The 14,635-nt window shown below is 50.2% G+C and overlaps 1 protein-coding gene across 3 annotated transcripts; it reads right to left on the bottom strand.

Moving 5' to 3' along the window:
* Window positions 1-38: 38 nt before the first annotated feature.
* Window positions 39-13,587, bottom strand: CCDC68 (coiled-coil domain containing 68). Of its 3 annotated transcripts, XM_072859746.1 has the most exons (10): window positions 13,483-13,587; window positions 9,296-9,438; window positions 5,598-5,741; window positions 4,916-5,041; window positions 4,494-4,622; window positions 3,314-3,396; window positions 2,617-2,722; window positions 1,733-1,816; window positions 1,356-1,432; window positions 608-815 (listed from the first exon to the last, which is right to left on the bottom strand). In XM_072859746.1, exons 1-10 carry the CDS (start codon window positions 13,499-13,501, stop codon window positions 749-751), a joined length of 978 nt encoding a protein of 325 aa, XP_072715847.1. In that variant the 5' UTR covers window positions 13,502-13,587; the 3' UTR covers window positions 608-748. The 3 variants fall into 3 exon arrangements, with proteins under 3 accessions (XP_072715845.1, XP_072715846.1, XP_072715847.1); XM_072859744.1 differs by lacking the exon at window positions 1,356-1,432 and having other exon boundaries at window positions 39-815; XM_072859745.1 differs by lacking the exon at window positions 1,356-1,432 and having other exon boundaries at window positions 39-815; window positions 5,598-5,738.
* Window positions 13,588-14,635: the final 1,048 nt, after the last annotated feature.

The following is a 14,635-nucleotide window of genomic DNA, read 5'->3' as shown; positions in this document are numbered from 1 at the left end:
AGCACCTCTCCCGCTTTAGGGAGGAAAAAACCCAGCCCTCCCCCCCTGCAGCAGCTGCTTTCCCCTCCAAAAGGGATTTCAGCTGGAGGAAAGGCTCAAGGAGGAACTTCACGCTTCTGCTGCCGTGGGCAGAAAATTTACCATGTGCCATGGAAAGTTTTCAGGAAAGCAAGAGCCGGGTTAACCCAGAAAGGGATCTGCTCACTCCTTGCTCAAGGACGCTGTGACGTTACGGTGCTGCTACACCTAAAACGCACTGTGCCCGCGGGGTCGAACGCCGGAGGAGAGCTGAGCCCCCCTGAAAGGCCAGGGCCACCGCTCCACCTCCACCCTGTGCTCCAACAGCAGGCGGGAAAGCGGCGACTGTAACAACGTACCAGGTAGTCCAAGGTTTATTTTATAATCTTACCTAAATGAGAGTCGTGGTTAAATTGTGCAGTCTGTGGAGGTGGGAGCCCCTCCACCAGCTAGTCAAGCAGTGCAGCATCCCCCACGTGTGGCCGGGGCTGCCTTTGCCATCTGGGCTCTGCGGGCATTCGTGAGCTCACCGCCTCTCTCGTCAGCTCTGGTTTCCAGGTTTATTCTTTCAGGCGCAGCTCTGCAGCACCGCTTCTGCACCACGTGCCGTAGAGAGGCAGCACGTGCTGAAGGTACTTTGGAGTAAGAAAGGGGCCGTAGGAGTTACAGGTTGCAATGCACAGAAAAAGTCCTTCTGACAAAGGTAGGAGACAAACATCTAGTCGTTCCTTTAGCTCTCTTGCTTCTTTAGCCTGGTGAGCATCAGGTAAGGGGATGCCCCAAGATCTGACAGGGCGCTGCAGAGTGAAGCACAAGCAGGTAGAGATCACTCAGACACCCTCACCTGCCCAAGCCAGGCTTAAACCCACCACAACCGTATATGAAATAAGTCAGAGGTTTATAACTATGGCCCTGGATGCGGAGAAGCTGACTTCAAACGCCTGTTCTGCTAACTGAGAGCAGAAACTTGCATCCAGATCTACTACAGCAAAGGACTGTATCCCCCAGAAAAGGCTCCCATTTAACCTGGAGTGGATGTACAAGCTTCTACAGGTGCCCTTGCTTGATGTGCTGAGCACACCCCACCTGCGCTGGACGGCTGCGTGGGAGTCAGGACTCAGGGTACCACCGTCACACCATCAGCTACTAGGTTTGAAGCAGAGCTTGTGTCTTCCCTCTCCTTTATAAGGAAGATAATCACTGCAGGATGAAGTTTGGTTGCTCCTAGCAAGGCCTGACTCAGCTCACTCAAACCCCTGCAGGGACTCTGGAGGTGGCCTGTGAGAAGGGTGGGCTCAGCTATTCCCACACCCCATGGTACCTCCCGAGGTACTTACTCTGTCCAGACAGCTTTTGAAACTTTAGTCTTGGACTGGCCAGACCAGAACTCTACTCTGTCTTTCAGTTCTTTATTCTGCAAGGAGAAAAATAAAACAAACCCCTCAGCGTAACGTAGCAGACAAAAGGCAAGCCTGGATGCCATCTAGGACCTGCTGCTCCTCCAGAAAGGTTTTTGGGGGGCTTGAGGAGGTTTCTTCGTTGGTTTGGGTTTTTTTGGTTGGTTTTTTTAAACCAAGTGAAAGATGCAGTGCAAAGAAACACCACCCCGACAGTGTCATTCTGACACAAGCCCAGCAGCGTGAAGGGCCCCCTGATTGTAGAGAGCTACTCTTGCTCTCTCCCTTCAATATATCTTTTTACTTTCCGACCTCACCTGCGCTTCCAGTGCGGTCAGCTTCTCTGTCAGGTTTTCTATTTTTTTATCTTGGCTTCTGAGTTCATTGTTCAGTTCCTCTGCCTGACAGTTAGGAAATAAAGTTTGTAAGAAAGAGATCTGAAACCTTAATACATCAAAACCATCTCTGTCAAACAAAACCACAGAGTTAAACGTCTCACCGTACCAGGGGAATCGCAGACCATTCAAGTCCCTAGTCCTTTACCATAGAAGAACTCAAACTAATTGATTAAACGATTTATAAAACAGTTTCTCAACACACGGTGTCGCGTTTTCCTTAGGATAACAAGTCTACCTCTTGTTGGCGTACGTACAGAAACCTGATTACAAAAGCTAATTAGTGTGGGGCCTTGCCTTAGCTGGATGGGAAAAGGCAAGCGCGTGTTCTGTGAGGCGAGGGGAGTACAGCGGGAGTTCATACATACAAAAGCAGGCGGTAAGTAAAACAGCTCACGTCGTATCGTGACTTTGGGAAGCAGGCTGATTGCTTTGAATTTTGCTGTAGTCTTTCTAGGATGTCGGCTTGTTGGCTTTGCTCGTGGGAGCAGCCTCACTGACTTCACGTGAAACCAGCTGCAGGGTGGGCACCTCAGGTAGAGGATCCCTGGGTCAGCCCCACGAGCACGGGAGCCAGGTCCTCCCAGGAACGCTCTAGGAGGACTCAGGGGTCTGCCTTTTCCATCTTAACCTTGAAATGCGTACAGATGTCTGAATGTGGGGTGCACAAAAGCAGGTGCAGCATGACAAGCAAGCTGCTAGTCCCCAGCACACGTGCTTAAAACAAGAGCCCGGAGCCCAGCATCTCCCGTTTCTTTTCCCCACCGCTGAAGACCTGCCCGGTGGGACGGCCGCACCAGCCTGACCTCCTGGATCACGCCCCGCAGGCCGTGGTGCTGCGCCTGGATCACGCGCTGCAGGTGGCAGATCTGCTCCCGCAGGGTGGCAATCTGCCTCTGGAGATCCAGGCACCTGCGGGCAAAAGCAGAAGCACGCCGGGTTCAAGGCCCAGGGATCACTGACCCACCCAGCCGCTTTCCCACCTCGGGCTCAGCTCAAGAGCTGGTTGCTAGCAGGGATGTTCCTGAGGATACGTGGCTGTAATTCCTACAGAACTACACATGTAAAGGCTTCTTCACTGCGCAGAACAAATAAAACCGTAGTTCGAGACATATTTTGCCTGGTAGGACCACCCTTACTAGCTGTTGATAAGTAAATTCATAAATAATGAAGGCTTTTGCCTTACCTACTGCATGCACAATGTCGCCAAAGCAGCATCAACTCCGTGCGAGAGAGAATCAGGAACGGGAAGCAATTTGTGCATGCAAGGTGGAAGGAAAAAGTACTAGGAATTTGAGTAGAATCGACATCGAAAAGCTGTAGGACATCAACATCTGTCTTGGCTTCTTCAAGCAATCACAGTAAATCAGGTTTTGAACCAGTTGTTTTCATAATGAATAATTTTACTACCCGAAGGAACTTGAGCAAGTGATTGTCCGGTACTCTACATGAAATAATCCCCCAGACAGAAAGAAAAACACTTTATGACATGCATTTAATCACCGTTTGCTGTCTTCCTTCCTTGACATCATCTGTTGAAGCATCTTTTCAAATGACATTTTCTTCTCTATCAGAGTTTTCTTTTCCTAAGGAAACAGTTCAAGTTATATATATATAAAAAAAATTACATTTCCTGTCATTCAATTAGCAAGAAGAGTTTGGCTGTACCTTCAACGGTTCCACTCAGTGCCTGAAAACAGAATTCAGCAATAACCACCCACATCAACCTGTGTGTGTCAACAGCAGCTGGAGATACAAACCAGTCCACGAATCGAATGCGGAAGGGATGACGGTACCAATTTACCGTGAGAACAGTCCAAGCTCTCTTAAAATAGCAGTTCTCTTCTTTACTTAATTAGCAAAATCCTTAGGTCTTGTGAGAGTCCATGCTCAGCGGCCACGGGCTACTGCGTTACTGCTCCGGCCACCTCTCAAAACCTTGTCCACAGAGGGACAAATCTGAGCAAAGCTGATGACAAAACTCTTCGTATCAGAAAGACTACCTGCATGTGATGGGGGTGGAAATACGCTCACTGCCCCCGCGTTTCCAGCAATCCCAGGACAGGAAAAACTTAGTTTTAGAATGGGACTTCTGTATCAGAAAAACAACGCACGGTGCCATCGCCCCTTCCAACGTAACGACCACCACCAAAGAAAATTCACAATAAAGGAGCAGAAATTTCCGGCAAGGTTCTGGGCACGCAGTCGTCAGATTGCTACCGCAGTCATTTGCCTGCCCAGGATTTTGGATATTTACAGTGGCATTTTTCTGAGAGTTAAGAAGGAGCAGTTTTTAGCGCTAGGATGGCTACGTTTTAATGTCAAATGCTAGAAGTATGCCAATGGGGGAAGGTGAAAGAGCAACTATTCAGGAGTAGAAATCATTAATAGCTACAAATTAAGACCCCTCCCTGATGCTCTACAGTTTTTAAGCAAGTTCTGAAATAACTGAAAGAGGGAACTCAAATTGCACGTTTTATTTATAGTTACAGCTAAAGGTCCTCGATTAGGCGTAACATGGCAGAAGCCTTTTTAGTCCCAATTCCAACAGCTAACACGCTCCAAACCCTGACAGCAATTAACTCCTCTTTCCCAGCGCTGGCACTCCCAAGGCAGGTTCCTCGCCCGCGCCGACTCCCGGTGCCAGGACGGACGGACGGACGCGAGGAGCGGGTGGACGTACCTCCTCCATCCTTTGCACGCGCTTCTCCATCTCTGCGATGCGGGTACATTTTTCCCTGATGCCTTCAGCAAGGCGGCTGGTGTTTTCTGAGCTTTGCTGGAGCTTCTCTTCTTGCTGGAGATTGTAGGCCTGGGAGCAAGAAGGGCATTAATGCAGGCGTGCGGGGAGCTGGTGAACGCAGCAGATGGACAGAGATGGGGCTCAAGGAATTTTGAGCCAACTCTACCAACCCAATTCTAAGAATCAGGAATAAAACCAAAATAATTTTTCTTTGTAATTTTCCTATTTAACTTCCCCACTGCGCGAGCAGAAGAGACTCAGTAGCTCTTAAGTCAAAGTTTGCAACACGGAGAGCCAGAGCCCACGTAAATACTTTGATAGCAAACAGGATGGTGATGCCCACACGTGGGAGAGATTTGTACCTGTATTTGCTTCTTCTCATTCTCATGACTTTTTTTCAGTTCTTCTGACTGAGTCTGGTAATTCTCATACAGTTTCTGGGAGGCAGATCTGAGAGCCTGGACGCCTGCTTCTCTCGTGGCTTCCAGCTAGAAAGAGTAATTGTACGATACATATATATTGTGCTTTAAAAATGTGATGTTATAATCACATGCCAAAAAATAAGCCCTCTATACAAGATCAAATGTCAGCATTTACTCTTGTCAAAAAAAAAAAAAGGAATCCTAAACACCTGTGGGCAATACCTGACAGGCATTTTAGTTTCCAAATAAAGGCAGATTTATTCAGTATTGAGCCACCCCCCCATGACAAACAAAGGCTGATGGTTTAAAAGGAGAGGTGCACTTCCAGCCGCTTGTAAATACATCTGCTGTCAACTACCGACAGAGCTGTCTCGCTAGACACAAATGGGATGTGTCGCCAGAAGCAGATTTCGACATGAAGTTTCTTGCCTGCTGGAACGCAAGAGTTTGCGGCAGGCGGGAAGCGAAGCAGAGGGGAACGGCTTTCCCCGAAGGAAAGGCTCTGGTGTGGGATTGCTGGGCAGGCGCCGTGCTGCAGGAGCTGCGACCCCACTCTAACTGGGCTGCAAGGCCATATTCATGTTCATCTGAAACCTTAAAAAAAACCCCAAACCCAACGCACCTTGATCTTCAGCACTTGGTTTTCCCTGCTCACCAGCAGCATGTGCTCTTCTGTTTCCTTCATCGTCCTTGCAACGGGACTGCAGCTCCAGCTCCAGCCACTGTTCTGTGACTCCGCTTTATTGCCCGAGACTTGAGGAAGCTGCTAAAGCAAATGCACATGGAAATTATTGTAAAAAGAGTTGAAAGACAGCCTGAGCAATCAATCTGACTCTAAAAGACCTGGCTTCTTATAAACACCCCTCTCCGACTCGCGCAGGGAGCTTGGCGGGGATGACGGGCAGCTCTCCGGAGAGTCGGGTCCGAGCGGCTCACGGAGCAGCAGCCAGCACAGCTCCTCCACGAATTAACTGAAATTAAAACCTTCTGCTCGTTCAGCTCGCCAGGGCTTTACGTTGGAAAGCATTTGCATGTCAATTCTGATGAATAGCTCTCTTCCACCCTCCACAGCGTTATTCCTCAGGTATAAGATTAATTTGCTTTTACAATAGCGCAGCATATGCTGCATCGTAGGTAAGGCTGCATAAATGCACGTGAATAAACGTTGTCCAACGCTTCCCGTTAAAAGAACTACTTCTTACTCCAGCATATTTTAATTGTTTCGACACATTTCCGAATCTGTTTGCTTCCTAGGGGCTGCCTCTTTGCTCAAAACCACTTGCTTAAAGTGGTTTTAAGTTGCTTAAACCACTTTTTTTTCCCCTACAGGTGTTCACAAATGCGTGCTCAGTGCTTGCCTCCTGTCTGTTTTGAGAGCTGGTATGTGCAAGGAACATGACCTGCAATCGTTCAGATTTATGCCAGAACGCACCGGCATTTATACGGCCTTTCTTACATTACGCCAAGTTCATTTGTTAAAAATAAACTACTACAAACCAAGGTCAGTCTGTACCTTTTAAAGGGTTTAAGCCATAAATCATTTTCTTTCCACCACAGAGGCTTTTCTTCCACCTCATTCCTCAACCGAGCAGAGAAAGGCGTGAGCATTTTTTAAAAAGAACTTTTTGTAATCGATTATTTCTTAATTAGCCGTGTTTCAGCCCACTGATCCTTCCTCTCCCTCATTGCACAGCGCTCTCCTGGGCTCAGCTGGGATGCAGAAAAACTGCCTTTGCATATTATCATCACCGTGCTCTGCTGCTTAGAGCAAAGAAATCAGATATCAGACCTACTAGGCTCAGTCTCATTGCTCACAAGATCTCTTATGGGGGGGAAGAAGGCACATCCTACCTCTTCAAGTGGTGTCAGCATCAAGCAGTGCACCGCTTCCCAGGCCCTTCATGAGTCGGTGTCACCACCACAGAATATAATTTTTTTCCTCAGTAATTGCTTCACGTAAATGATTTTGGATTATGAGATGCTTAAGAATTCACAGAATCACACTGAATCGTATAAGTTGGAAAAGAGCTCTAAGATCATCAAGTCCAACCGTAAACCTGACACTGCCAAGCCCACCACTACACCATGGCCCTGAGCACCTCAGCCAAACGGCTTTTAAATACCTCCAGGGATGGGGACTCCACCACTGCCCTGGGCAGCCTCTTCCAGTGCTGGACAACCCTTTCCGTGAAGTCAAATTTCCCAATATCCAGTCTAAACCTCCCCTGGCGCAACTGGAGGCCATTTCCTCTCGTCCTATGGCTTGTGACCTGGGAGAAGAGACCGACCCCACCTCTCTCCAGCCTCCTTTCAGGGCGTTGTAGAGAGCGAGGAGGTCTCCCCTCAGCCTCCTTTTCTCCAGGCTGAACAACCCCAGGTCCCTCAGCCGCTCCCCATCAGCCTTGTGCTCCAGACCCTTCCCCAGCTCCGTTGCCCTTCTCTGGACACGCTCCAGCCCCTCCATGTCTCTCTTGGAGTGAGGGGCCCAACACTGAACACAGCATTCGAGGTGCGGCCTCACCAGGGCCCAGTACAGGGCACGATCACTGCCCTGCTCCTGCTGGCCACACGACTTCTGACCCAAGCCAGGATGCCATTGGCCTTCTTGCCCACCTGGGCACACTGCTGGCTCACATTCAGGCGGCTGTCGACCAACACCCCCAGGTCCTTCTCTGCCGGGCACTTTCCAGCCCCTCTTCCCCAAGCCCGTAGCGTTGCATGGGGTTGTTGTGGCCCAAGAGCAGGACCCAGCACTGAGCCTTGTTGAACCCCACACAATTGGCCTTGGCCCATGGATCCAGCCTGCCCAGGTCCCTCTGCAGAGCCTTCCTCCCCTCCAGCAGATCAACACTCCCGCCCAACTTGGTGTCATCTGCAAACTGACTGAGGGTGCACTCGATCCCCTCGTCCAGATCACTGATAAAGATATGAAACAGGACTGGCCCCAGCACCGAGCCCTGGGGACACCGCTCGTGACTGGCCGCCAACTGGAGTAAACTCCATTCCCCACCACTCTTTGGGCCCGGCCATCCAGCCAGTTCTTTACCCACATTTTCATCACAAAATTTTCGAAGTTACGGTACTGTTTTGCAACTTCATAAATTTAATTGTAAAGGGAATGAGGAAAGCTTATTGGTTTTGAACTTAAATCGAAAGTTTGAGGTCTTCTCTTCTGCCACTACACACATTAAAGGCACTCATTAAACTCCATTCTTCCTGCATTTCCTCTGGCATACAAGAAAGGAACAACTCAAGACTATTTCACACATCTCATAACTACTGTACGCTGTGCTCTCCAAGGCACTCTCGCTTTTGCTGACTGACACCTCCAGGATCGGCCTGTCCCACAGGTCATCCTCTGCCTCCCGAGATACTGCTCCTCCAGGTACCCCCGACCAATACTTCTGCTTCAGATAAGGCTCCTCGCTGCTCCAGAGCCTCCTCGTCTCTTCCAGGGACCGAGCCCAGCCGCACAACTCAGCTCAGCATTCATGCCCTATAGCAAACGGCTTCAAATAAAGACTTGCAGATATATTAGTACGTGCCACCAGCATGATGTTCAAACTGTCCAGCAGCTTGAACAGCAGCTTTAGATACATGTATTTTTTTAATGCATCATTTCTCACATTATTCTTATTGTTTTTCAAGTATAACGCATCCATCCTGCAGTTTCTAACTGCTTAATCACTCTCTTTGTATGTTCCAAGCTCCAAAGAAGCTCCAACCACATGTTCATCCACGCTCTTTTCCGTCTTCCCATCTTTTTCCATAGGACAGCAAATTTTTGATAAACCTTTGATGGACCCAGGACAATCATTAACCCAATAGCAATCTGTTTATCAGCCACACTACCAGACACCCTTTCACTTCAGCTGCAAAGCTGAGACTTCACGCTGTGGACACGCTTATCTCCACCACAGCTCCCAGACCTTCCCTAGTGCCATACTGCTGACCTCGGTCCGGCTCCCGCGTCCTTCTCCTCGCATCTCCCAGCAAACAGCCCCAGCTCTGCCGCTGAAGAGCCGTGACTTTGGGTGGGGACGCGCGCTTAAGTGTCTCTTGCGACAGTCCTAAACGAAGGGTGGAAAAACCTCACCAGTTTTAAAGTGGTTTAACCCAACCTAAGACGGCGTATGCTATAATTAAGTCACTACCGCGGAGTAAATAGTATTTCCAGAATCGATGTGTAAATCAAAAGGTTTTCCAAGGGCGTATTGTCACGCAGGTCAGAATTTTCTCTTTCAGTGGTTATTAGTTTTGCTCACCGTGTTTCCTGCTGAAGCAAAGAAAGGAACAGAACAGCGACAACTGCAGAAATACCTTTTTCACATATTCAGCTTCCTCGGTGATTTGGGCACAAGAAGATCCATAAAGGACGTAGTTTCCCTCTGAGCCGTGGTCTTCTCGTGTTATTTGCTCAGTGAGTAGCAGGGTAGTCATCACTATACGTGCGTTTCTCTGCTCTGTACAAACGAGAGAACAGAGGGGCTTGTTTCATTATGCAGCGATGGAGAATAATTCCATTATTCCATCCCATTTAATTCCATTTTGGCTTTAGGGACATGCTGGAGCCAAGCAGGCATTGCAGGCTTAAAGCACCAAACATTAAGGACCACTTAAAAAAAATGCAAACACTTGATTATTGGTTTTTTTTAATGGATGGGAAGAGAGATATATTCACACATTATTTTCCCTGAAGATTACAAAGACTTTTTACTAGCAACCTACACCCCAATCCTATATTATTTCAGAAAACATGTGGCCAGAGATCCCAGGCAGTAAATAAGTGCATAACTCACACATGCGTGCAGTTTATCTAAGAAGAAAACAACACTTTTGCCATCCATCTGCAAAGTGTATAAACCAAACCCAATTAAACCGCGCCCAGTAATCCCACTGCCGGCAGGGAATTCAGTCCACACTCGGCTCTGCGTTCCCAACGACTGCGCCAGAGCAGAACTGGTTTTAACCAGGTTCAGGAGGATTACCCCCGTCCTGCTTAGATGCAAGAAGCAGCACAAAGCTCGAAGGATATCATAACTCTCAGGGAAAGGAAAAAAAAGAACAAAACTACCTGGGAGGAATAGATGGGAGAGCAGAGATAAGGCTTTTTCTCTCCACATCACACGGAGAATAACGTCCCGAGCACCTTCGTTAGGTTTGTGCTGTACAATGGTGACATCCAGTGTCAGCTGCATTGCTCTGAAGTGAGCGTCTGTATCTCAAAGACGCCCGTCTCCAGCCCTATCCCAGGTAGCCAGCGAGCTCCCAGCTGCAGTCAGACAAGCTGATCTTTAATGAGCACATTGGAAGGATCTGGAACCAATTAAGGTTAGCACAGAGGAATACTAAAGCCCCTTACAGAGCACGGAGGGTGTGGATGGGCTGACAGTGGAAGAGACAAAAAGTGGTTGCACTTTACAAAGCTTACAGATAGTTTACAATAATATTTCATTTTAAAGTGCGTGGATTTTAAAACACTTAAGCTCAAGGTCTTGGGGCTCCTGCGGTTGAGCTCAGTAACAGCAGTCCTGCCCGCACGGTACCGATGCTGCAGGCCAAATCCTTGTGTTTGTAGAGTCATCCCGACACCAAGTATTGCAGCACTACCAGGAAGATTACTCCGGCTAGCGCATTTCTTAACTAGCTCATTTTCTAATAAAATATAATTGGGCGACTTGAAATATTTATTGCTGTGATGCTATTCCCACAGAGAGCTGCACGGAGCTGGTTTGCATAACTGCCCAGGCAGATCCGCAGCAGCTCACCCACACCAGACACATCTCCATATACCATTACCTCGGGTCCCAGGCAGATGACACCAGAAGGCTAAATTAGAAATTAACTATAAATAAGTGTAAAGAAATTTAACACATGAGCTTTAAGTGCCCCAGGGCTACTGCTTAGAACTCCAATTCTTAGGTGATCTACAAATTCAAAGAGCAATAAAATAAAAACTCTTATTGCTTTCCTTTTTACTCTTCTCCACCTTTGAAAAGTCAGGAGCATCAGCAGGTGCCCCATCCCTGGCCATCACCGAGCTGGTCTGTTCTGGACATGGAAGAGAGGAGGAAAATCAGGTGGCACAAAAGCGAGCTACCTTTCCTACCATAGCTTCTACTTGAATAGCGAAGAGGAGCTGGATATCCGGACACAACCCTCAAGGGCTTTGACATCAAGCAAAAAAAAAAATCACTCACTCCACATGTTGTCCCCTGATTTCACAATGCTACAGTTTATCCAGGCTGGAAGACAAAGCAGAAATCCCAGAGCCTGGAAGATAAAGCAGAAATCCCAGATGCCTACAGCTGCGGCACAGAAGAGGTTTTTCACAGGTCCAGAGGATGGTTCCCACCAACGCTACAAGGGGTTAAACAAAGCTTGTTCTGTCTTGCTGGCTGCTGTTTTCCCTCCTGCCCAAAATCTAGCAGCTACAGAGTCACCCAACACAACGGCAGCCCAGGATCAATCCTCCTTTCAGCCTGCCTAATTCAGGCTGAAACCTCCGCTTGCCCCCAGGGGATAAGTCCTGGAACGGAAATGTTTTTCAGCTCTGAAGCAGTTGGGCCAGGAGAAGCGAGTGATAGCAGGCACGGCTCTCTAACTTGACCTGAGGGCCCTGGGCTGGGAGGCAGAAGTCCTTGGGAAGGTCCTCCTTCTCCAGCCGGGCAACCACCAGCAGCAGAGCAGCAGCTCTGGACCTCAATTCTCCTCCGGGCACCTCTGGCCTCGTAGCAGGGGAGGTGGCAGCAGAACCATCCACCCCAGAGCTCAGCAACCCCCACCGCCCTGCCTCCCCAGCTAGCCCGGGAGGGGACGTGGGTGTCCCTAAAACACCCTACCAAAAGAACAGCGATGGGGGAAGTACGGCAGCCGCCTGCAGCACGCAAATGCTCTCCCCGCTCTGGAAGCAAGTATAAAAAACAAGTGCCAAGTTCATCTATTATTCACAGCCTTTCCTTGCTAGAAGGCTTAATTTAGAGGCTTCAGGTTTGCAGAAAAATCCCACTGCCACCCTTTATAAATACCTTTTGGTGACCAAATTCGTGAATTCATCAAGCACACGAGATTTTCTTTGCTAGGCCTGAGATTGTCAACACAGGTGTGACGAACGCAGTAACATTCAAGTTATATTTTTATGAATATAAAAGCCTGTCTCCGTGCTTTTGCTTAGGACGGGTTGCTCGCTCTAAAGGTCACGCAAGAGAGAAGCCAGGACACACCAAGCGGGAAAGCACCACCCTTGCTTATATAAGGAACATCCCAAATTATTCAGAATAACGTTATTTTGAGTAACGTTCAATATAAAATAGCGTTTACATTATTACACTCTCGGCCAGAAAGAGGTGCAGCTCCTCGGCCGCCTTAGCGATCGGTCGTGCCCAGGCCAAAGAGAGCGACAGACCGAAGGTGCCGCGGAGAACGCGGATCCCTTGGGTGCGCGGGCTGCAGGTGCCGCAGGCGTCCGAACAGCAAGGCAGGGGACGGCGAGGCTTGTCACAGCCAGGGCAGGCTGGCAGCCAAGGGGGACACTGGAGAATTTAAGGGGACCGAAGGCAGCTCCCCTGCAATCATGACAAGCCGGGTATTTACCATAAACCTCTTCTCAGGCTGGGTAGTGGGACTAGCTAGGGAACGAAGGCAGGGCTGGCCTGGAGCCATTCAAATTGAAATGAGTCCATTTAATTGCAATTTTTGGGAATAGTCAGGCAAAGTAATTCCATGTCAGTCTCCAGCTGAGCACTGTAACTCAAACGCCAGGTTTCTGCATTTATTTTCCTGTGCACGCTCCAGGAACAGCCAGGTAAATAAATCCCACGTTTCTTCCACAGCTGAGCAGGAGTTTACACAATATTCATTCACCTTTTAATGGCTGGTGCCTGGGCACATCCACAGAAAAGCGGTTATTTGTTCCTGCTGTTCTCACAAGTGTCTGAGAAACAGTTTTTACGAATACAGGAGCGTACATGTAAACACGACCGTCTTCTCCTCGGGCAAATGTACCTTTTTTTATATTCTCCCACCGCACAAAAGCGCTTCGGCAGACAACCGAGGGAGAAGCTCGATAACCGGTGACCAACGGCCCAACACCATTCAGCCCAAGAAATCAGCGGGGCCACTTCGCAAACAACCCACGGCCTTTTGGCCACCAGACCTCTGTCCGTCCCACTGGCACTAGCCACGCACAAGCCGGGAAGAAGAATTCACTTCGGGCTTTCCGTGGACTCATTCACAAAGGCAGGGACACAGGAGAGCAAAAAATGGGTTCCGCTTTATTAAAAGCATGTGGTGGTAGGCGTGAAAGGCAGCTCCAGGGGATTTATTTGTCAGGGTTTGGTATCTTGGGGTGTGTTCAGTGGGGGGAAATGCTGAAGAAGCCCTGACGGTCACAGCGAGCTGAGCCCCAGGGGCTCGCTCCCCGCAGTCCCCCCGGGAAGGGCCTCTCTGGCCCCACGGGGAGCCCCCGCCCGCCCCCGAAGCCCCACGCAGCCAGCGCCGAGACTCACCTTCGGAGGGAGCGGACATGCTACCGGCCAGCACCGCTCCGGGCAGCCCCTTCGCGCCCCCCCGCACGGAGACCCGCGGCGGCGGCGGCCCCGCTCCCAGGCCGAGGCCGGTGCCGGGCGGAGCCGGTGCCCGGGGCTCGACGGCCGCGCTGCCCGCCCCGCCCCGCTCGCCCCGCCCTCACCTGCGGGCCGGCCCCTCTTCCCTGAGGGGAAAGGCGGGCAGCGAGGGCGGCGGGGCCCGGCCCGGCCCGGCCCGGCCCGCGGCGGGGCCCGACCCGGCCCGGCCCGGCCCGGCCCGGCCCGCGGCGGGGCCCGACCCGGCCCGGCCCGGCCCGGCCCGGCCCGCGGCGGGGCCCGACCCGGCCCGGCCCGGCCCGGCCCGGCCCGCGGCGGGGGACTCCATCTTCCTTCCCTCCAGCCGCGGGGTGCAGCCAGCGCGTCCCGCGGTGCCTGGGGTGGCTTGGCCTTGGTGGCAGCTGCAGGGCGGCAGCCGGCAGCCTCGGCCAGCAGCACCGCTGCTGGGGCACGTCCGAGGCAAAGGGTACGTAGAATCATAGAATCACGTAGGTTGGAAAATTTAGGTTGGAAAAGACCTTGAAGATCTTTTGAGCCCCACTGGAAACCTAACGCTGCCCGAGTCCAGCGCAGAACATGGTCCCTAAGTGTGCACAGGTCACCGCGCAGCGAGCGGTGCCTGGAACGGGCTTTTCCCTCTTGGATACATCATCAAACTTCACGTTTCCTACACGGGCAAAAATGGATGGGAAAAAAAAGAGGTATCCCATCCAGCTGGGGGGATTAATACTACCTCTTAGTTCTAACAGGCAGAAGAAAACTGGAAAGAAGAAAGTGAGAAAGTGTGGTAAATACAGATAAAAGCGAGGCACAGAAAAGCAGATCTCTTGAAGGAAAGAGGACCATCTTGAAGAAGAGGGCTTTAAAGAAAAGTATTGATGGAAATACGGCTGAGAAAGCCACAAACACACTGGGAAACAGGCTCAAGGGGGAGAAGATAAAATGGAGAATGGGAAGATAAAAGTGTATAATAAACTCTTTTACAAACAGGAAAGTCTTGATCAGCAAGTCCAGTCCCCAAAGATCTATATCCCTCCCTATCACACAACACCCATAAATATATCAGGTTGCACTCCGT

Source organism: Ciconia boyciana, chromosome 4 (assembly GCF_034638445.1).
Source record: "Ciconia boyciana chromosome 4, ASM3463844v1, whole genome shotgun sequence".
NCBI lineage: Eukaryota > Metazoa > Chordata > Aves > Ciconiiformes > Ciconiidae > Ciconia > Ciconia boyciana.
The sequence above is the reverse complement of the archived record's forward strand: the minus strand, read 5'-3'. Positions and strand labels throughout refer to the sequence as shown.

Excerpts from the sequence above, each read along its gene's own strand:
- CCDC68 (XM_072859744.1), bottom strand. Across the intron at positions 2,723-3,313 it reads AGGAAGGAAGACAGCAAACG|GTGCCTGGATCTCCAGAGGC; the intron begins GTGATTAAATGC and ends TTTTGCCCGCAG. Across the intron at positions 1,817-2,616 it reads TGCGGGGCGTGATCCAGGAG|GCAGAGGAACTGAACAATGA; the intron begins GTCAGGCTGGTG and ends CCTAACTGTCAG.